The sequence below is a fragment of the Chironomus tepperi genome, unplaced genomic scaffold (assembly GCF_022539635.2).
Source record: "Chironomus tepperi strain 1889 unplaced genomic scaffold, CSIRO-AGI_Ctep_v1 contig_74, whole genome shotgun sequence".
Lineage (NCBI taxonomy): Eukaryota > Metazoa > Arthropoda > Insecta > Diptera > Chironomidae > Chironomus > Chironomus tepperi.
The window spans coordinates 1130131-1152978 of record NW_027226196.1 but is presented as its reverse complement, the minus strand read 5'-3'; the positions used below and the strand labels follow the sequence as shown (position 1 = coordinate 1152978).

Below are 22848 nucleotides of genomic sequence, written 5' to 3'. Positions count from 1 at the left end.
GTCGCCTGAAGCTCTATTAAGCATTCAAAGTGCATTGCTATCTCTAAACTTCTGGAAAAGTCTTTGGGCGTCCACAAGAAAGTCAGCTTTGAAGACCTTAATTAATGAATTTCCTCAGGTCGCCTAATAACATGCCCAAACGCATTTCACTTTTATTCGCTTTACAATATCAGCATCCCTAAAGAGCTGATAAAGAACTCCTGCACTTGAACAGGTCTTCTGAAAGATGGTTCTATTACTCTCGAAGACACCCACAGCATTATCCGCAACAGTCATGTTCCTTCCGAGCCATACAGATTGGGCGGATTAACAAACCTTTGCGAGTCTCGAGATTCTCTTGGACGTTAGTAGGTGTCTGACTGCAAAATAAGCACGCTGGGCTGCCAAAATCCTTCGCTTAATTCAAGAGTTCCAAATGTACTCTTAATCTCGTCCATTAAGCATTCAAAGTGTATAATCTTCTGGAAAATCACAAATTTGGAATGATAGGGGATTCGAAACGATGGTCTTTGAGTTACCACTCCAAATTAGAACCAAGTGCCTTGATGATTGCATCACAGACACTCAACTGCTAACTTAATCATTCTGACGATAAACGGACGTAAAGTTGAATTAAACACTGTTTTCAGTTAACTAGAAAAGTTGTCGAAAATCCGATCTCAGGCCGATGTGAAGCTGACTTGTTGTCGGAGTTTAAATCCTGAATCCATATCAGAGTCTCATGGCAGAGTAATGCCGACCTGGTGTCCAAAATAAAATTGATTAATCGACTAATGCTTTTCGTGCTGGAGTAATGAACTGTTAGCGTTTGAATGGATATTCCAATATAGCTTCAATTTTTATCGCATGCTCTAACAAACAATAAGCATATTTACCTAAATGAGTGTGCTTGTGAGTATATTTAATCCATAGAATTGAGTTTGCTCAATTTTGTGATCTCTTAATCTTGATCGACACAATTTTATGGCAGTCAATTGGCGTGCAAATTGCATCCAAGTTCCAATTTTTATGGCAGTTAACAACTTATTGGCTGTCATGAGTGATCGATCATTGGACTGAATTCCAATTCTGTAGATAACCGCTTAATTAGGTATAAATTACAATATTTTAATATAAAAGTAAAATGCATACATCCACAAGACGTATAGAAAACAAGAAAAAGTGACTTTCCTGTCACACAAAAGACAATAACAATCATGATCCAAACCTAAGCATTTTTTACTTTCAATATCTTATATTAAAGACCTTGTTAAAGTATAAAATTGCAAGCATAGAATCAGATGTTAATGACATGGATAAATCAGAGAGAAGCAAAGAGAAAGAAAAATGAAAATCAAAACGAAGAGAAAGAGGGCAAGAAGCAAGTTCCGACTAACTATTTCAAATAATTACACACGACACACATGTATTGAATATTCACAACAACTTAGATATATGCTTTATATTTACTCGACTGAAGAAAAGTTAAATAACATACATTATGAGTATACGTACGCGAACAATGGTTATTTAATTGAATTAAAGCATCAACACTTGCTTTTTTTTCGACTCACTTCAATTTTTTATTTTTCAAATTCAAAATTTATTCGTAGTTTAGCTACCGAGTGTTAAACATCAACGAGCATAAATTGGCAGCGTATAAGAAATTACAAAGCAAGCAGGCAAAAAAGAGAAAGAAGAAGTAGAAAATAACCAGTACTGTAAATGGCGCTTTGAACTTTTTTTTCTCTGCTCAGTCTCAATATTTTCTCTTCTTTTTCTTTCGACCAGTGTTCAAATGAAATCGAAAGTATTTGTCTGTGCATTATTATTTTGGTTCCAATAGCTGGCAGTGCTAATTTAATTAAAAGAAGCCACACACAAAAAAAGTGTCTTTATTGATCACAACGAGCTTGCTTGTTGCTTGTTTAAAAAGTTCACATTTTGCATTAGTTTGTGATCGAATCTAGTCATGACAGCGGTTATGGAAGGTTTGTTGATGAGAAAGTTTTTTTTATAAAATTTGATTAATTGAGAATCACTGTCGTGATAATTTGTGGAAGTGCTGATATTAATTTGTGTCAATTAATATTAAAAACAATCCCCTTAGGAGTGACGGGTGTGGCAAAAACAGGCGGCCATAGATATGAAGATGGTACACGCTATATTGGCGATTGGAATCAGAAGGGACAAAAGCATGGAATGGGTCATTTATTGCTACCAGATGGTACTCGATACGGTATGTGCTGTGTTGTGATTCAAAATTTATAGGAAATTGGAAATAAAAAAGTTGAAGAACTTGTTGGAAAGTTTTTGATCTTGATTAAGTGAGTGATGAAAGCGCTGTTTTATGCTGATGTGAAGATTCTTGTAACTGACAAGAAGACAAGCGATAAATTTCATTCAAAAAGTGATTTCAGAAGTAAAGTAAATCAAAAAGAATCGAAATTGAAAGTTGTTTTGGGGCTTCTTTTTATTTATATAAAAAAATATTCAAATAAATTACTCAACATGAAATCATGTAAAAGTAAACGCCCCAAGAGGCATTCATAATTATTCAAAACAAAATAATAACTTTCAGTATGAATGAACTTTACAAGTGCTTACACGAAAAGTTATGCTGTACGATTTTTTTGTGAAGTTTTGTGATAAAATTGGTGTCTATTTTAAGCTTCTTGTGACATGGGGGTCGTTAACTTATTATGTAACGTTAAGAATCCATTCTTTTTGACTTCTACACAACCCAAAGAACGTTCATTGGGCGTTACTTAATAAGTGTACAGGCGCTAAATCACGTGAGAAATCTCAGACCCAACCTAAGTATCACAAATCGATTAAACGATCAAAAATCCGACTCCAGACCAACAATGCATCTTCTTGGTGACTAATTCGACTTACTTATGGCACCAGGACGGCGATTCATCAAATTGGTGTCTGATTACACTTAAATATGACACAAGGCCGGTTATGTATCGACTTAGTACTCGATACGGTCTTAATTCGACCAATTAGGTCGGTAACTCTAGCATGGAGCTTGTAGACCGGTCAAATGCCAAATTTTGGATCGATTTACCGACTTGTGATATTCAGGCAAGCCAAACCAGACCAGATAAAGCTAAATTCCAATTTCAAACTATACACCTTGTTTAATCAAAGCATTTTCATTCTATAAACGTTTTCATTTAAAGATACAGAAATTAAATAAATTCAAAAATATGTTTAATCAAGTGGCAGAAACGTGATTCCACGCTAAACTTGATAATAAGTTTTAAAGCATGACTGCTGATTTGATTTCAAGTTTAGAGAAAACTTCATACCCAAAATGATAGAAATTTTTAAAATTATTTACCATAAAAAATTGTTAATGAAATTGTCCATTTCCACCAATTTTTACAGATGGTTCATTTCAAAATGGACTATGCAGTGGATTAGGAATAATGAATTTTCCTGATGGATCAAAGTATGTACGAAACTGACATCGAAACCAAATTAAAGCGGCTAATGTAAATATTTTTTTGCTTTTTTTTTTTCCTCACCACGTTTGCCGTTTTTTTTATCGAGTTAAGGTATGAAGGAGAATTTATGCAAGGATGGTTCCACGGAAATGGAATTTTTTGGCGCTCTGACGGAATGAAATATGAAGGTGAATTTCGCGGTGGACGAATTTGGGGCTTAGGATTGGTTACATTTTCCGATCACACGAATGGATTTCCACGTCACGAAGGATTTTTTCAAGATTGTAAAATAATACGCAAAAAAGATTGTCCTGACATTATACAACGAGCTCAAAAGATTGCTCTAATGGCTCGCGTACAATGCGAACAACCAAATTAACTTATTTTATGTAACTTGTCTCATTAATGATCATCATCTTGACAACATTATGTCACTTTAACTCCTTGTAAAGGTGTATTGAGTTACATGAAGGTATTTTAGGGTCGCGACATGATGGAATTTATTTTTAGGCTATTGAAATATTGGGAAAATTTGTATATTAATTCCACATGGCTAATTTTGGTCGTTTAATTAAAGATGGTGAGAAGTATAAAAGCATTAACTAATCGATATTGAATCTATACGTTCTGCTTATTATCAATTAAAATGCGATACTCGAAGCTATTTTTGAATAATTTTACATAAATTAAATATAAATAAACTGCTTCGTGACGTTCTGTGTACATTTATAGAATTTTTTTTGCAAACCTTTTTCTCTACCTATAATGAACAGGCAAAATTGTTAACAAAGGATGGAGAAAAATGTGACATTTGATGTTTGAAACAATTGAAAAAAAAAAAAAATACAGAAAATGAGCAAATTTTATGGTCGTTTGTTTTGTATAAAATTGCAAAGGAAGTGCAACGGAAAATTTCAACTTTTTACCCTCTGCTTGCATGGATTTAACAATTTATTATGAAAAAAGTTTATTTAACAAAGAATTTTCCGCTCTTGTTATGATTTTTGATCTCAATATATACATTTAATAATACAATTAAAGAATAAATCCCGATTGACATAAGAATATTGAAATGATGGCTAACATGGCAACTTAAGAGTCGGAACAGTCAGTATGACCGAATAGTGCTAATTCATCCAAAATTTGACCACAAGTCTATTTGACTCTGATTTGGTGACGGATTCGATTTATATCAGGCGCCATATAAGATTCCCGTTGACTTGTCATGCATGTGGATACTTAGATCCAGATCCGAAAAACCTACAACGTTGAAATGGCCGAATATTTGGTGCTAGGCTGACCCGGCTCAGACCAAAGGCCGGATTTTATCAAATCTTACCTGGATCCAGATTCACACTGATATGGAGCATGATTTTCATATTTTGCAGTAAGGTCGACTTTTTCATACAAAATTCAAGTCGACTTCGTGCTCTGCTTAGAACCAAGTGACAGTAACTTGACATAAACAACCAAATTTCCTAAATGCCTGTCCCATGGTTCTGAGTATGCTGACGTCTCGTCGCCATGTTGTCATCATTTCAATATGTGCCAATCGGGAACCAAATAAAAATACAAATTATCCAAGTAAATTATGTAAGTGACAGCAATCAAAAGTTAATATTGTGATGAAAAATGAATTGCCTTTCAAGCTCTAAATTAATTGATTATTTTGTTGTAGAAAATTGATTTTTATGTTGAATATTATTGAAAAAAATATGAATAAAAAATGTGAAAACATTGAAAAGAAAAATTTAAATTGTTGGTAAATATTGGACAGTTGTAAAGATGTTTTATTTTTTTTTTATTTACAGATTTAAAACAAAATGAAGCAAAACAAAAGTTTGTGAAATATTTAACCGTTAAATTGAGTAACAATAGAATTTCAAAGTTTTAACGGTTTCGAAAAATTTGAAAAAAGTTTCTTTACGAAATTCTAAACACAAAAAAAATATGTTAAATTTGTCAATATTAAATTTTACAGAAATTTGATAGATTATTTTAGCACAGCTTTGGACTCATTCAAAGGATTTTGATTGATTATTAACAGTGGTTTAAATTGTGTGGAGTTTAATAAAAAGTTAATAAAAAATTAAAAAGCAAATAATTTTATGGTGTTGATAATATAAAATTGAATGGTACGTAATGTGATAAAAAGTGAACGATTTTACATGAATTGTTGTGAATGTGATACAATTTTCATTAAAATAAGTCAGTTAATTCCACTTAAGTACATTATCGTCGTTTTTTGACCGCCCATTTCCTTGTTAAAACTAAATTGCAGTCAGATTTGTCTTCGCAGGGCATTTGGTGTAGAACAAAAAATTTTGAAAATCTTGTTTGAAATTGACCAATTTGAAATTTGGTCTCAGGTTGTAAACAAGTCGACTTGAGGCTAGATTTTCAGCAATTTCAATCGTTATATGATTTTCTGGTGTGGCCATTGATTTGTAAATTTTAAAACCCTCAATCAACTTCTACCATTTTGAATGTTGACGCCATTTTAACATTATTTTCATAGTAAACAAAACAATTACCCTGATTTTCACAAGTAGAATTTAGTACTAAATAGGCGTGACCCTAACATTGTGATAAATTTAAATTGGATTAGAATTTTTTGGTACTTTAAAAGAAGGTTTTTTTCCTTAGTAAAGAAGAAAAATAAATAAAAATCCTGCACCAGCCCTATGAGGCAAAAAGCATGTTTTCATGGTACAGAAATAACTCAACTGTACCTAAAAACGGCCCCTTTGCCTCTTATCTAAGGCGGCCATCTGTTGTATTTTGGCCGGGACGCTGCTGTAGTTTTCAGCCTTGCTGCTGTGTCCCAACAAAGCTTAAAATCGTCCTAAAGAACCCCAAAAGTGCCAAACTAAGAAATATCCCGATTTTTTTCCAAGTGTCCCGAATTATTTGCGAAAATCCTCTGGGCACCTTACTCTTAACGAAAGTCTGAGTCTCTCCGGCCTAAGGTCACATTTTTCATGACCTAAACATTTTATTCTACTCGGGTTCAATCATAACATTGTTTCAGTCTAACTACCTCAAGTCAACTCTCATTAAATTCACAAATTCATTCATGCAGCAATGACTACAAAGTTTTTTATTCCATCTACAAATTGACTCAATGTGTGAAAAAGATCCCCATATCATTTCCGACACAAAAACTTTTTGGAAAAAACTGAAACTTTGCTTAATCCTATGGCTTCTAATGGATATGCTCAGTACAAATTTTTGTTATGTTAAAAAAGTTCTAAGATTAATTGCTCTTTTAAATTCTTTAGTCTGCAAAAAAAACTTTTCAATTTAAAAGTCCTTTTGGATGACGATGCAAATTTGACTAAATGTAATGGAACCAATTCCAGTGAATTATTGGATCAATTCTGCAAATTTGTTTAAAAGCTATATTTCCAACTAAAACCACAATTGTCACATAATTCAGGCTGATTCCGACTTTTTTTCTTTGTTCCAAATTGTCACACTTTGGCAGGACATTTTTTTGGCAGTTCTCTTACTTCTTTGGCTGGTTTCTGTTATCTTAGGACATTCAACCCAAACACAAATGTCTGCATTATTATTTTTGTTCACTTAATAACATTCTTTATTGTATTTGACTACAATAGACATATACATGTAGCCGCATAGGAGTGAAAACAAGAGAAAGAAATGCCCTAGTTCATGCCATAATTTAATTATCTTTGTATAGGATGATGTGAGTGCTTCTTTCAAGCTAGAAAAAATGATGAATGATTATTTCATTGTGTACCAATAAAATTTATTATTTTTCATGCATGATGCCATAATATTGGCGCCTTAAGGCGTTTGCTATTTTTTATCCTTTAAACTCATCAAGACTGTGGAAAGGTTCATTTACTTGATGGCATTTTTTTGTATGACGTTGTTAGAAACATGAATTGGGTGGTGCACGTTGTTGATGATTTTTTTTTGGTTTTGTTGACTGTTTCTTGATGTCTTAATCATTGCTGTTGGGGTGGATTGAGCTTTTTTTTTGGAGATTTTCTCTTGGGAATCGTTTAATTGAAGGCTGTAGACTCATTTCTGGAAAGAAATATCATAGAAATGCCCGAAAATTTAACTCTGGGACAGCTAAATTCCTTCCACAAGATTGATTCGCTGAAATCCGGTACCAGAATAAAGTCAAGTCAGCTGGACCAAGATTTTCGAACATTTTTACGCTATGTGCCTTTCCAGATTATGAAACTGAAAAAAAAAATTTACTTTTTGACCCCTCCATATTTATTGTTTAATCCGTACTAAATTCTCCAACCCCTCATCTTCCACCCCCCTTTTTAATAACGTTCCGTAACAAATAAAGAGCCCCTCAGGAGACGAACATTTCATCAATTTGTGAAGGATCCAAACTGCCTATTGGAAAAATTTAAATAATATCTTTTTAAATGTTGATTCTGAGTGCTTGTAGCTATTAAATAAGTTTTGTGTTTTCGACAGTTCCAGTGTTTGTTGAAAGTTTTGTAAATATTTGCTTCCTGCATATTGGACCAATTTATATCTCCTTTACAACAGTTGCTTAATATTGGAAATTAAATTAAAAATTCTGAAATTATTTAAAATTATTTTGGAATTTTTAGATTTTTCTTAACAGTTGCTTAATATTGGAAATTAAATTTAAAATTCTTAAAATTATTTTAAAAATTATTATTAGAATTTTCAGATATTTTGGTCCTAAATTGCACAAAACTAAATCTCATGTTATTGTTTTTAGGTACCAAAACTTTGCACAACTTCGTGATCTCAACGTAACTTTGGTACCTGAGAGTCTCAAACTTTGGTATAAAAAGTGGTGAAATTTCAACAATATCAACAAATCGAATTGTAACTTCACAACAAAAAGTTCTAATTCAGCAACATTCATCAAAACTTACAGTTTTTAAAATTAAAATATTTTCTAAAACCTAAAACTAAATTATTTAAATTCTTTAATTACTTAAAACTAAAGTACTATAAAAGTATATCAAAACTACATCATCAACATGGGTATCACAGCAAACATTAGCATTCCATCAAAGAGTGACAAGAAAATTGTCAGCAGTTCATCAATGAAGAGAAAATTGGACGATAACTTAAGTAAGGACAGTGATAAAAAACAAAAGATTGACAACATCCGTCCTCAAGTTGTTGCCAAGCCTTCGATTGAGAAGAGCTCATCTGAAGTCAATAGCTTCAAAATTCCAAAACTCGGTGGTTCATCTGAATTCCAAATGAGTAGCTTCAAGATTCCAAAACTCAGTAGCTCAACTGAAGCACCAAAAAGTACCTTCAGAATTCCAAAGGTTAGTAGACCAGTCGAAAAAGATTCAAAGAAATCTGAATCAAAGGACGAAAAGGTTAAAGAACGATCATCATCAAAGAGAGACGAAAAATCTCAAAGAAAGCCTGAAATAGTTTGTGAGAAAAAATCTCAAAACAGTGAAAGTAAACAAAGATCTCAGGTACAACCTAAAGAGTTGTCCAAAGTTCGTGACATTTCCGGTAAGTCGAAAGACCAAAAGAAGGAAAGTCATAAACAAAGAGAAGAAGTAAAGAAACCTGAATCATCCTTGAAATCAAAGGATAGAAACGATCATGTTAGTCAAAAGAGTGAAAAAGATGCTAAAAAATCTAAGGAAGAACAAAAGAAGTCTGAAGTTCCTTCAAAATTGAAGGAAAGCAGCCAAAAGAGTGAGAAACGCAGTGAAAAGTCAGAAAAGGAGGCTAAGGTAGTTAAACCAAAGGAAGATTTGAAGAAGTCCGAACTTCCATCGAAAGATATCAGCCATAAAAGTGAGAAACGTAGCGAAAAGGAAGCTAAAGTTGTAAAACCAAAGGAAGAATCTAAAAAGTCATCAGATTCTTCAAAGAAAGCGAGGCTTCAAAATTAAAAATCTGTAATGACAAACCAAAAAGTCAAAAACTACCAAAAGACTCAGAGAAGCCAAAGAAATCATCGAAGGATTCATCAAAGAATGACAAAACTTGTGAAACAAGAAAACCAGAATCATCGAAGAATTATAAATCTTCTGAGAACTTAAAAGTTGAAGCTCCAAAGCCAGTAGTTGAAATTGCTTCAAAACCAGTAACAGCAACACCAAAGCCAGTCACAGCAACACCAACGCCTGTAAATAAGGTATTCGCTAAGACAGTACCAAAAACGACACCAGTTTCTGGTGGAAAATTAATAAGCTTCTTAAAAATGCATTATGAATCAATGAATCACGATGTAGAGTTCAGTTCATCAGAATCAGAAGAGGAATCTGAGGATGAACAAGTTGTTGAATCACCAAAGGAAAGACTAGTCATCAAAATTAACACTTCATTACTGAAGGTTGAAGAATCTCCAAAACCAATCGTTAATGCTCAACCAGAAATCAGCCAAAGAGAAGTTGAAGAAGTAGCTCAACCACAACAAGCTGAAGTAGCTCAGCCACAAGAGCCTGAATTTTCTCAACCACAGCAACCTGAAGTTCAAATGCCAACTCAAATCGTTGAACTTAGTCAATCACTTCCAACTTCATCAAATATTCCTGAAATTTGTGAAACATCAGTTAACGTTCAGGAACCACAAAAACTGCCAGAAGTAGCAGTGAAAATAGACGGTGAAAACTTTTACAATCCAAAACCAGCCAAAAAGAGATTCCAACATCGTCGATCATTCAATGGTCATCCAAGTGAAAAATTAGAAACTGTTCAAAAAGCAGCACAGCCAAATCGTAAATTGGCAAGTCGTCATTCAATGGGAGAAACAAGTGAAGTCATAAAAGCAATACAAGCAGTCCTTGCAGGAGAAGAAAATAAACTTTTTAATGGTCCTTTTAAGTTTGAATTCGAAGATATAAAAGAGGAATATGACTTAGTTTTGGATGAAAGATTAGATGAGATTGAATCATCCATCGATGTTCAACTAGCAGTTGTTGACAATCCAAAAGAAGCTGATCAACTATTTGTTAATTCACGAGAAGGATATAAAGCACCAAATGTAGAGGATTTAACTAAAATTCCTAAAAATCCTCTTCTAGTTCTCCCAAAGAGAAACGCCATTCCTGAGCTGCCAATACCAGTCAGACCGACTGAAACTCCAGTCAAACCAACAAAGACTACAGTTCCAACAACTGAAAATACAGTTCCAATAACTGAAACTACAGTTCCAAAAACTGAAGCTACAGTTCCAATAACTGAAACTACAGTTCCAACAACTGAAACTATCAAAGTTAGTCCACAAAATCAACAAAGCTTGAATACACAAGATGAAGCAAAAAAACGTTTAATAGCCGCTGCTCAATTAAGACTAGCAAGTAAAGTCCAACCAGTAATTAGACCAGCAAATCAAGTCCAACCAATAATTAGACCAGCAAATCAAATCCAACCAGTTATTAGACCAGAAAATCAAGTCCAACCAGTAATAAGACCAGCTAATCAAAGCCGACCAGTAATTAGACCAGCCATTCAAGGCCGACCTGTAATTAGACCAGCTAATCAGGTTCAGCCTGTAATTAGACCAGTCAATCAAGTCCGACCTTTAATAAGACCAGCCAATCAGGTTCAGCCTGCAAACGGACCAGCTAATCAGATTCAGCCTGTAATTAAACCAGCTAATCAAATTCAACCAGCAATGATACCAACAAATCCAACCCAACCACGAAAAAGACAAGCAAAGCCAATCCAATCTCCAAATACAAAAAGGCAAGCCATTCTGATTGAACCTCCAACAAAACCAATCAGACAAGCCAAGCCTGCTCAGAAACCTGTAAATCAAACTCAAGTTCCAGCAACTGTTGCAAATCAAATTCAAGTTCCAACAACTGTTGCAAATCAAACTCAACCTCCAGCAACTGTTGCAAATCAAATTCAACCACCAGCAATGTCATCTATTGAAGCTCATCAATTGGCAAAGCAACCGATCCTTGAAAGAATTAAGAAAGCACTTCAAATGCCTGAAAGCAAGAGAAAGGCAAAGAACGAAACAGTTAAAAGGAACTCTAACCAAAAGCGTCTTATTAAAATTAACAAACCAACAGCAAGAAAGACTAATAAGCCAGTCCCAAAACAGGTAGCACAAGAAAAGCAATCACCAAAGACCAGTCAACCAACAGAAATGTTGACAAAAATCGAAACATCCACAAAATTACCAGAAACAGCCACAAAATTACCTGAAACATTCAAAAAAGTACCAGAAACATTCAAAAAATTGCCAGAAACATTCACAAAATTACAAGAAACATTCCCAAAATTACCAGAAATGCCAAAACTTTCTGATCCTGAAATTGTCGAAATGGAAGTTGAGCAACCCAAAGTAGCTAAACTCCAAAAACCAGCATGGGACGATTTGGTAGTATCAGAAAGTGACAGCGACAGTGACAGCGACAGTGACAGTAACAGCAGCAGTAGCAGTAGCAGTGACAGTGACAGTGACAGCGATAGTGACAGCGACAGTGACAGTGGCAGTAACAGAAACAATAACAGTAACATTAACAGTAACAGCATCAGCAACAGTAATAGTAACAGTAACAGTTACAGTAACATTAACATTAACATTAATAATAAATGTAGCAATTTATCAGACTCTGATGACGATTCTGATTGCTCAAGCAGCTCAGAAGATGATGACATGGCATCAAAAATTGAAAATCTCGTCTGGGGTTAAATTGACAAATTGAAAAATTGATAAGTTTTATAAAAATAATTGTTAGTTTGTAGATATAATGTAAATAAATTAAGACAAAAAAAAAAAAAAATTGAGACGTTTCAAATTTACTTCCTTTATTTCAGCTAATTGTGGTTCCATTCAGTATACAGCATTGTCCTACATTAATGCGACCTTTTGTACATAATCATTCTTCAAAATTACTGCCCCATTTTCATTCTTCATTCATTCCTTGTTTGTAATTCCTTCCTTTTGTCGTATCCAAAATGATAATAACTGGGATGTAGCATTTTATCATTCTTATTATCCATCTAAGTATCATGTACGAATTAGCTCATGCTGTATATCTTATATTTGTCATAAAAAAAAGAAGATTAATTATCATGGGACAGTAATAAGAGGTAGATCATTCTTAGTAAATGTAACATCATGGAGTGAACATGACACAAGGAGATGATAGCAATTTAGCAAGTCAATTTTATGACATGAACTGTACCTTTTAGTTATACCACTGGCCATCCTTCGAATTTTAAAAGCTTATGGAAATGACAAGGGACTTGATGACATTGTTTTTCTTTTTTGTTTTGTATTTTTCAATTTTATACAATTTTTTCAATATTTTATATGAGACAGGAAGCAGAACCGCTGTAATTATGCATCAATATGAATCAATAAAGTGTATATTGCATCCTAAGCTATTCAAATGCTGCTTCCCCATTTGTGTCACTCGGGTATATGCAAAAATAGAAATTATTAAGATATCAAGATAAAGCAGAAACTGAATAAAAAGGAAAGAATTTTTGCAACCTGCTGACTATGTCATAGAAACAATGATAGATGCATTTATTGTGATTCGACATAAATTCTTGAATAAAGCGCATATTTGTAACTTGTATTGATGGTGACTTTAACTGCATTTAACTGTTTATTCACAGGAGATGTCTATCATTTAGGAGTAGTTGATGCTGAGTAAAACGTCTAAAAATGATAAATTGATAGGGTGACTATAGACTTTTTGTATGATCCAACATTACAGCTAGAAAACGAACACTATGTCTACACCAGGACTCATAAAAATCTCTTGGAAAGAGGCTGTTGAAAGAGACAGTGCTATTAACATTGGGAAACTTAACTATTAACATTAGGAATTGTTAATAGGCAGCCAGCTATAAATTCAGCCTCAAACGTCAAATCAGAGAGGGCATGAATCACAGTTGATTTATACGGTCATTAAAGTAAGGAAGTATGTCACAAATGGTCACTCAAGTGATGAATAACATGTAAAATATTAAGTTTTCTCGAACTCTGTGAGCTTCCAAGTAATTTACAAAAAGCTCAAATCCCTTTTTGAACTCCTTCGTCAAAGAAAATCAATCATTTTGCCATTAATTTCAAATGATATTTTCTGACAACTTTTTTACAGCAAGCTCAAATTTGAGCTTAAATTGTAGTTTTAAATTGACATTTGTGAATGCTTATTATGTTTAAATCTAATGAAAAATAGAACAGCGTAAAAAAGAAATTTTCAGAGTCGAGTCAATTTGAGTCATCTAAAAAAACCAAGGCATTGACACACGTTTCATCCCATACAAAAATTTCATCCGGATGAAAGATTGTATGGGCCGGATGAAAGCGGATGAAAGATTTGTATGGGCCGGATGAAAGCGGATGAAAGCGGATGAAAGGTTTATATGAGTCGGATGAATGCGGATGAATGATTTGTATGAGCCGGATGAAAGAAGATGAATGATTTTAAAAAAATTTTTACTTGGATATTTTTAATACGAAAATCACATTTTAAGTTGTTTTAACTCATTGATATGATAAAATTAATTTAAATAATTTTATTTTCCTAAGTTTTCATTCAAGTATGAGAAAATTGAGATAAAAAATAACAATTTCCATGATTTTTCAACCATTTTCGGCCAAAAATTCGGCTTTTCTCAAACTTTTTCACGCTAATATAAGAGAACTGATGTTAAATTCAGCTTATCTGATGAGTTTTTCAAACTAATATAGGAAAATGTAGTCGAAATTGGATTTTCCAAAGATTTTTCACCATAATATATGAAAATCGAGGACAAATATGTCTTTTCCGAGGGTTTTTCACCCTAATATAGGAAAATCATAGCTGATTATGGCTTTTTTAAGATTTTTTCACTCTAATAATTCAAAATCAAAGCTAATTTTGAGATAATTATGACTCAAACGAGGGTTTTTCATATTAATATAGGAAAATCCAGTCAAAATTTGGGTATTTTAAGGATTTCCCATCCTAATATAGGGAAATCGAGAATTTTTCACTCTAATAAATGAAAATTGAGGCTACATTTGGCTTGTTTACGGACTATTCACCCTAATATAGGAAAATAAAAGCCAGTTATTGTTATATGAGGATTTTTCATCTCTATATAGGAAAATTAAAGCAAAATTTGGCATTTTCGATGGATTTTAACCCTAATAGAGGAAAATTGAAGAAAAATAAGACTTTTCCGAAGGAACTTTACTCTAATATAGCAAAATTGAGCCGAATTTTTTTCTTTTTCGAGGGTTTTTCACCCTAATATAGGCAAACTTAGGCAAAATTTAACTTGTTTGAGAGTTTTTCATTCTAATATACAAAAAAAAAAAGGCTTTTCTGAAGAATTTACATCCTAATACAGGAAAATGTAAACAAAATTAGGCTTTTTCAGAGCTATTTTCAACATTTTAGCAATGAATATTGCATCATAAAATCCATATTAGTTATAAAAAACTATTAAAATACGTGAAAAAATAGAAAAATTTGTTAAAATGTAGGAAAATATTAACAAATTTTACTCAATCTTAATTTTAAACTCGGATAATTCTCTCCTGTACATTACATAATGGATAAAAATCACAGAAACTACTTTCTAAACTATTATTATTCTAAATAAATTAAACTAATAATTTATTTTCAATTCATGAATTAATTCATCCGGATGAAGTGTTTTTTTTTTCTTTTTCCATACAAAAATTTCATCCGGATGAAAGATTTGTATGAGTCGGATGAAAGGTTTATATGGGCCGGATGAAAGCGGATGAAAGAGGATGAAAGATTTATATGAGCCGGATGAAAGCGGATGAAAGGCTTATATGGGCCGGATGAAAAGTTTATATGGGCAGGATGAAAGAAGATGAAAGCGGATGAATGATTTGTATGGGCCGGATGAAAGCGGATGAAGAGTGTCAATGCCTTGAAAAAAACGTGTCGACTCGAGTCGACTTGAAGTCGGCTTTATTTGGGTCGAATCGAGTAGACTTCAAGCTCTGGTATTTTTAAATGAGTAGATTTAGGTCAATTACAGCCACAATTCCCAGAAGACAAGCTATTTTTGTCCTTGCTTACATCACTGTATTAAAATTTCGAAATTAACAATTTATTCTTAGCGAAATAACCTATTTGAGGTAAAATTATGTTAGAGAAGTTTAACTGATACAAACCATTCAACTTCAAGACTGTCAAAAGTATGAAAAATCTCTCTCAACATATGCTTGTGATCACAATCCATAGTCCAAAAGAAAATATCACACATTCACATAAAGTGAAAAGGAAATAATCAAAAAATTCTCAGTACTAATGCTAAGTTATTACCAACTTCGACATAATAAAATGGATCTGATATAACTTTTTATACAAGACGACAAGTCAAATTGTCAGGAAAATTTATTACTTTATATATCTTTTATGAGCTTCTTCACTTTATCATTACATTAATTTTCCAATTGTTAACCAATAAGTAAGGTGTGAAAGCATGTCAGTTAAATTATATCCACTGTTTGCCATTAACTCCCATTTTATTGGAGACATATTCATATCCAAGATGAGCATAAGCCAGACAATATGCAAATAAAAATACACAATTGTATTAATAATAAGAAATTGTCGTGTTTTATCATGATTATTTTCATTTGGTTCACTGATATACAGACAATAACCGTTGAATGCGATGAAGAAAAAGAGCTAGGATGGTAATTGAAAGGGAGGAATAGAATACAAAATTATGGTAAAGTGGAGAAGAGTGTCTTAAAGGCGAAAAAACATGTGCTATGCATAATGGTAATAAAAATAAGGTCAAAATTTTGTGACAAAAGGAGCAAAAAAAATCAATATTCGAGCACTTCGTACACATAAGAATCAATTTGACTGTATATAGATAATTTATTTCACTTTTTTTCTGTCAAGCATATATAAAATCTCTCGCATTGTTGTAATAAATTATTTATGAGAACGACTAAACATGGGATTTGATGAAGTAAAATAGGACGAGATGTGGTGATGATGTCAATGATTATAATGATGAAAATAAGATAAAAATTTATAGAAATAAAGCTTTTATTATTGAATTAAGTAGCTTATTGGATAATCAGGGGGTTGTGAACTGATTTATGAGTTTTTGTGTCATTTCCTATTTTTGAAAGTTTGAGGTTAACATTGCAAAGGTGAATTCATTAATTAGCAGCTAAACACTTTTCTAGGGAGAATAGGTAACCCGAAGTCTAACTCCGAATCTGACCAAATGCCTCTTACAGCTAAAATCACCGCTGGTGATCGAGCTATCTAACGAAATAAGTATGTTTAAGCGTATCAAAAACAGTTCGTTTAAAGTAAGGCGGCCATCTGCTGTATTTTTGCCAGGACGCTGCAGTACTTTTCTGTCTTGCTTCTATTTCCCGACAATGCCTCAAAATGACCCCTCAAAATGCAAGTTTCTAACCTAATTTACCTAGTTCTTTGAATATTAAGAATCAAAATAGTCTAAAAGAACCAAACAGTGTCAACTTTAGAAATGTTCTGATTTTTTCAAAAAGTGTCCGGATATTTTGCAAAAATTCTCTGACCACCCTTGTCTAAAGGATGGCATGCTCATAATCAGGCTAGAGATAAACCTTTATAAATCTATTATGACACTCAAGTTAGCAACCCCCAACTGACGGTAGCAACATTATAATGTATGATCGAGTTAGTCTGAATAATAAAGTATCAAGACTGATGCTAATCAGATTAAAAACTTATATAATAATATTAAACAAAAAGTATGAGACGAAAAGATAGAACAAGAAATACCTGACTAATATTTATCCAATACCAGTATAGTTTTTCTTGATTTTATTATTTAAATTATTAAAGTTTATGTGATTTATTTACTGATACAGGTAGATTTAATACAGAATAAGAGCAAGTAAATTAGTCAGAGATGTATTTTTGAAAAATTATTGTCAGCATAATTTAAAACTTAGAAATACCAAATGAAAGCCGCTCCAATGTGGATCCATGTGCTACGTGTTGGAGTCTTAAAAGCTTCATGATGGAGCCTTCTTCATTTGTCGCTCCAGTATGGGTGTCATCGATACTCACAATATTTAAGAAGATAAATCAATAATTTTTCTGATTTAGATTAAGAAGAAGAACAAAAAAGATATTAGAAAGGTTAAGATGCTTACATAAATGAAATTCTCGATTTTCCAAACTTGACAGCATCTTATCTCTGATTAGAAATCGAAAATAAATTTATCATCTCTACATTGTAATTGAGGATGATGACAGAAGGAAAGAAATTAATCTGTTTAGTACTTGGGGTTCATTTATAAATGATGTAGATCAATATGTTGAATTTTAGGACTTTCTTAAGCCTTATCGGCCTATAATAATTATGTAGAGTTCTATAAAGCTTTAAAAAGTCCATTCTTAAAAACTAGACATCACATATGAATGACCCCAAGGTAATTTATTATATCATCATTAGCAATGTCATGCCTACTCGCTTTAGGAGGGAGTGATGATTAGGCAATTATGAAAAAAACCAAAAACCTTTAATTATCATGTCTAATCGCTTTATGTCTTAATCTTACAGCTTTTTTTCTCATACTAATATCCTTTAATGTCTCCTTAACTTAATTATTTTGGGTGAAAATTGGAATTAAAATCAATAAGAGACTTTACTGTTTTTAATTAAGTTCAAATTTGTAAATCTACACAATTTGACCAGTTTAGAGTAGTTTTCCTGCTTATTTTATTATACTTGAGCACGAAATGCTTTCAAACAATGCAGGGAAAACTTTGTCTTTCACTTCTTTTTGAAAATGAGACAATAACAGACCCGAGCGACACAAATGAACTTTTAGGGCTCTGCTAAAAATCTTTTATGTACAGTAAATGGAAGTCGCCTCACAGAAGAACTCCTGGAAGGAAGCTGTCGATAGAGAAAGTATTGGATTTGGTATTGGCAATTTGCAGGCAAGAGCACCAGTTACAGGCGACATCTGAGGGAGGCCATGGATCACAGTTGATTTGTACGGCCAACGAAGTATGTAAGTAAGTAAGTCAGTAAGGAAGTCGCCTCAAATTAGCATCCAAATAGCTGCCACTTCGAAGAGTCTTCTTCATTTGTATCGCTCGGGAATGTTTCTTATGCTGCGGTCAGACACTTTTTGTTTCCTGCTTCTTTTGAACAAAAGAGCAACAAAACTATTGAAAAACTTATGGAATTGTTTTTGAAGTGATGCATTGCTACTAAATGGAAAGTTCGAATCGATAAAAATTGAATTTTTGAACTTATATTTTAATCCTGAGAGACACATAGATGGTAAATGCAGGTAATGGTTTGTAATTGTGGCTTTTTAACTGCTGTCAAAAAGAACCTTATGTCTTATGAATACTTAATGCTGCTGAATGGGTCCATGAAGTTGGTTTGATCGAAACATTGGGTATTATTATCAATTTTTCAATTCCAAAAACCAGAAATCAACAATTCCATGAATATCCCTTCCAAAATTGTGTTTCTAGCATTGTTATCAATTCCCAAAAAACCTTAATTGCCAGTCAAAATTTATTACAATGCCAAAAATTTTCAATTAAAAGTTGTTAAAATTTCAGCTGATGATTTACATTTATTGCATAAGATTTATTCAACAGCGAATGAATGAGGCTGAGTCTCATGACAGCAACCGAGTTGTTATAGTAGCAAATAATTAAACAACTTATTGATGCATAAATACATACATGGTTTGTCATATTCAACAAAATTGGATGTGTTTGTGACTTTTTGTTAATTGGAAAAGTTTATCTTTGTACATCCCTCATTCATTACTATTTGTGCAATATGCTTTTTTTTTTGTATCTACAGTGACAATTGTCAAATGTTAAAATATTGCAAAATAACATACTGACCATGTGAAAAACCAGATGAAATAACAAATGACGAAAAGTTTTTGTATTTTCAATGAGGTTACGAATAATTTTAGGAGTGCTGATTGGTGCTGATAATACCTTAAATATGGATGGAAAAGTAATTATTCAAATGACAATGAATTGATATTCACAATTATGGTAACGTCTGTTAATGATTAATGTGTGTGTGTGGGATTATATGGGCAGGAAGTCGTATGTAGCTATTGATTTTTCAGGTCACTTCATTTTGAGGGAATCATTTGTAATTGGTAATTGTGAATTTGCATCTATAAACAGATTAAATTAGGGTCTTAGGCTGGCCCGAGCGATACAAATGAAGGAAGCTATGCCACGGATGAATACCGAATGGAAAGGACACCAAATGATCTATTTAGCGTCCATATGAGTGCCAAAATTAAGCGGCTTCCTTTTGGAATTCATAAAACAGGTTAAGCGGTACTTTAAATGCTCCGTGGTGGAGCCTTACTTAGGTGAGACTTCCTCATACCCAATAGTTGCATTCCTGCACATAATGCTCTGTTTAAGGATTATGAACAGACGACAACAGACAGATAAAATGTAGGTTGATTTACTTTCTACAGAACATTTCATCGATATCATGTGAATGAACTACATGACGTCAGATATGAGCTGTATAATCTTAGCATTAGAAAGCTATTTTCGAATTATTTTACGTAATGCATACCAACTCATTCATCCTACATCTTATGTACCTGAAAAAAAAAAACACATTTAAGTAATTCTAGTATTTTACAACTTTCAAGTTCAGAAACTTCCTAAACTAGCATCCGGGGCATTTAATGAATAAAATAAGGTCACGAAAAAATGTAATTTCCCCAAAGAGTTTCTTCGGAAGTAAAACGAAAAAAAGTCGAGAATTTTTTGCTAATTAATTTTATTAATTACTATTTAATGAAGTCTGCTTGCATTACATTCAATAAACATTCATTCACATTCTTTCAAATTACTGCACTTTATTATAGACATGCACAAAGTCATAGATATCAATTAAGAATACTGCGCTGCAGCAATTAAGAATATAATTATTCAAAGTGCAGTAAAATTTGAAGATTTTTTTGTTCAAAATGTAAAGGAAAGTATTAAATTCCATTAAAAAAATTTAATTAATAGTCAGGAAGAACTCATGAAGATGAATCAAAAGAAAAGTTTGCCTATTAAATTCTGAAACAGCGATGTTATCTGGTTTATAAGGGTTGGTAAGATAATTTAGAGAATTCTTCTTTATTAAGATAGTTGAATGGCTTCCGAGCAACGAAATTTTGCGTTTATGGCCTTTGAAAGCCTGTATAGTTAGGTTCGGTTAAGAACCGTATGCTTGGATTTCCTGCATTGTAGATTCGCAGGCCTGTAGTTGTCGGTTGTATCCTAGAGTTCGTCCAAGACTGCAGGCCTTCAATTTTGGACGAAACCTACTTATAGTCTTAGGAAGAGTCATATTCCTTAGACTAGATCTGTCACTTGATTCGGATTTTGTTTTGGAAACTTATTTACTTACTTCGCTGGCCGTACAGATCAATTGTGATCCATAGCCTCTTCCTCATGGCTCCTAAAACTGATTCAATCTCTGATTTATGCCTGTCAATTACCGATCCCAAGTGCAATACTGACTCTATAGACAGATGGTTTTGAAAAGTAGACTCGAGTAACACAAATCGGTTAATCGTTTCAAAATTCTACACACGACCGAAATGACTCTGGAATGGTTCTAATTTTTAATAGAACTCTAATCCCAAGTCAGAGTCTTACTGATCTTGTCCCGGATTTTTAATCGATTATCCGATTTGAGCTTTTTAGGAGAATATAACGTTGACAAGGGTATTTAATACCTAAATTGAATAGAATGCATTACCAATATGCAACACCGGTGCATACCACATTTCAATTCCGGTACTCGAATAACCCCTAGTGACATCAAACCTTGCTTCAAACTGATATATGCATTAAACTTTCATAAACTTATATAACACAGCGAAACTACCTACAAAGAAAACTCATTTTAAACAGTAAATCAGCGATGTTGAGTAATTTAAGCACAAAACTTTGAAGTCTTCTTGATTAAAAAATATCAAGGACTCGTTCCTATAAAATACATTTTCTTTTGACTATATTTTATCATCTTAATCACACACTTTGTTCACATCATATTAATTTTGTCGACATTCCATGCCTTTATCATATTTCTGAAACAATTTATGTCATGGCATTCAAACAGCTACGTATTTTCAAGATACATTTAAATTATGTGTCACATAGCGACACTTTATTTCATTCTATATGCTTTTTTGCAGCCAGTCAAAGCAAACATTACTTTTACATTGTCTGGAAATGCACGAAAACATTTTCTCTGACGTGAATTCACAAAAAAGAAGGAATAAGAAGAAAGAAAAAAGTTGTTCTTGATGCAGTAAATTCTTGTTACAAAAGAAACAAAATTCTTGTCTAACTTTGCATTGTGTACAATTAACAAGGAAGAGATGTATTGTACCGCGGGGAATATTTTAACGCATCACTGAATATATATGGAATTTTTTTAATGTACATATGTGTGTCAAGTTACAGGAAATAAACATCCTTTGTCTCATCTTACAATCGTTGTTCATAAGAAAGCAACGTAAAGCTTTGCTTACCCAAAAAAAGCACATGGTCCTGTTGTATTCCAGTTGTAATTTTCTCTCAACTGGAAGTGAGCCTCTCTCATGGAAGGATTTGTTTTGTCGACTGCACAACAAAATATAAACTTTATTTTCGATATATATTTTTTTGGATAGCTACTTGAGAAGAACTTGATTCAGTTTTGATTCTATCGTGAACGTGATCGGACGGAAAAATCGAAAACGTCTCTAAAATTCAAGTCTGTGAAATAAAAGAAGAGATTGTGGTTGTGATTACCATAGGAAAGGGATTGACTATTCAGTTTTGACACGAAATATTCTTGCATAAGAATAAGAAAAAAATAAGAAAAGAATAAAAATGTAAATAAAAATAAATAAGATTCCATTTCTGTTATGCTGTGTGCTGTGTGCTGTGTGACAATAATAAAACAAATTAATTTATGGTGAAACTTTCATCAGCATTGGTTTCGGTTTCTTATTGTTATATCTATCTATGAAATGAGACGAAAATATTTTTTGTTTGTCGAAAGACAATTGAATTATCGTCATTTATATAACATACGACCCGAAAGGTCAGAAAAAAGATTAACAAGAGAAATTAATTCTAGAAAGAGATCAAAACTTAATCATCTGACTGCAGGATATGGGAAATATATAGTGCGACATAAAAAAAAAAGTTTTAATTAAAGGGGTCATTAAATTTTTGTCGACAGTCTCTCATGATGATTTATGTTGAGGATAATAGACACGTGTGAGACATTAAATTATGCAATAAGTGTTTTTTTTGAGATGATAGGCTGATTATTGCGTATTGAAATTGAGTTTTCAGACGAATCCATAAAAGCTGTTCTTTAAAGCTTGTAAGAAAAAGTTTATTATTATCCATACATTGCCTAGCAGACTATAAACTTT

At 32.8% G+C, this 22848-nt stretch overlaps 3 protein-coding genes across 4 annotated transcripts in view; all 3 read left to right on the top strand.

Annotated features, from left to right (window-relative positions):
* Nucleotides 1–1606: 1606 nt before the first annotated feature.
* rtp (MORN repeat-containing protein retinophilin) lies at nt 1607–5106 on the top strand. Its single transcript, XM_070633671.1, has 4 exons — nt 1607–1970; nt 2090–2218; nt 3376–3439; nt 3546–5106. Exons 1-4 carry the CDS (start codon nt 1952–1954, stop codon nt 3811–3813), a joined length of 480 nt encoding a protein of 159 aa, XP_070489772.1. The 5' UTR covers nt 1607–1951; the 3' UTR covers nt 3814–5106.
* Nucleotides 5107–8443: 3337 nt separating this feature from the next.
* Nucleotides 8444–12090, top strand: LOC139101068 (microtubule-associated protein 1B-like). Its single transcript, XM_070653936.1, has 2 exons — nt 8444–9233; nt 9374–12090. Exons 1-2 carry the CDS (start codon nt 8444–8446, stop codon nt 12088–12090), a joined length of 3507 nt encoding a protein of 1168 aa, XP_070510037.1.
* A 10045-nt stretch (nt 12091–22135) lies between these two features.
* LOC139085590 (GTP-binding protein Di-Ras2) overlaps nt 22136–22848 on the top strand; it is a 28279-nt gene continuing 27566 nt past the window's right edge. For both annotated transcript variants that reach the window (XM_070633677.1, XM_070633676.1), the window contains exon 1: nt 22136–22296. The gene's annotated coding sequence lies outside the window, so the exon portion shown is untranslated. The remainder of the gene's footprint in view (nt 22297–22848) is intronic.

What these genes read in the sequence shown, in the direction of transcription:
- rtp (XM_070633671.1), top strand. An exon ending in ACCAGATGGTACTCGATACG is followed by an intron (nt 2,219 to 3,375) that starts GTATGTGCTGTG and finishes CAATTTTTACAG; the next exon opens with ATGGTTCATTTCAAAATGGA. An exon ending in AATTTTCCTGATGGATCAAA is followed by an intron (nt 3,440 to 3,545) that starts GTATGTACGAAA and finishes TATCGAGTTAAG; the next exon opens with GTATGAAGGAGAATTTATGC.
- LOC139101068 (XM_070653936.1), top strand. Translation starts at nt 8,444, where the DNA reads ATGGGTATCACAGCAAACATTAGCATTCCATCAAAGAGTGACAAGAAA. An exon ending in GAAAGATATCAGCCATAAAA is followed by an intron (nt 9,234 to 9,373) that starts GTGAGAAACGTA and finishes AACTACCAAAAG; the next exon opens with ACTCAGAGAAGCCAAAGAAA.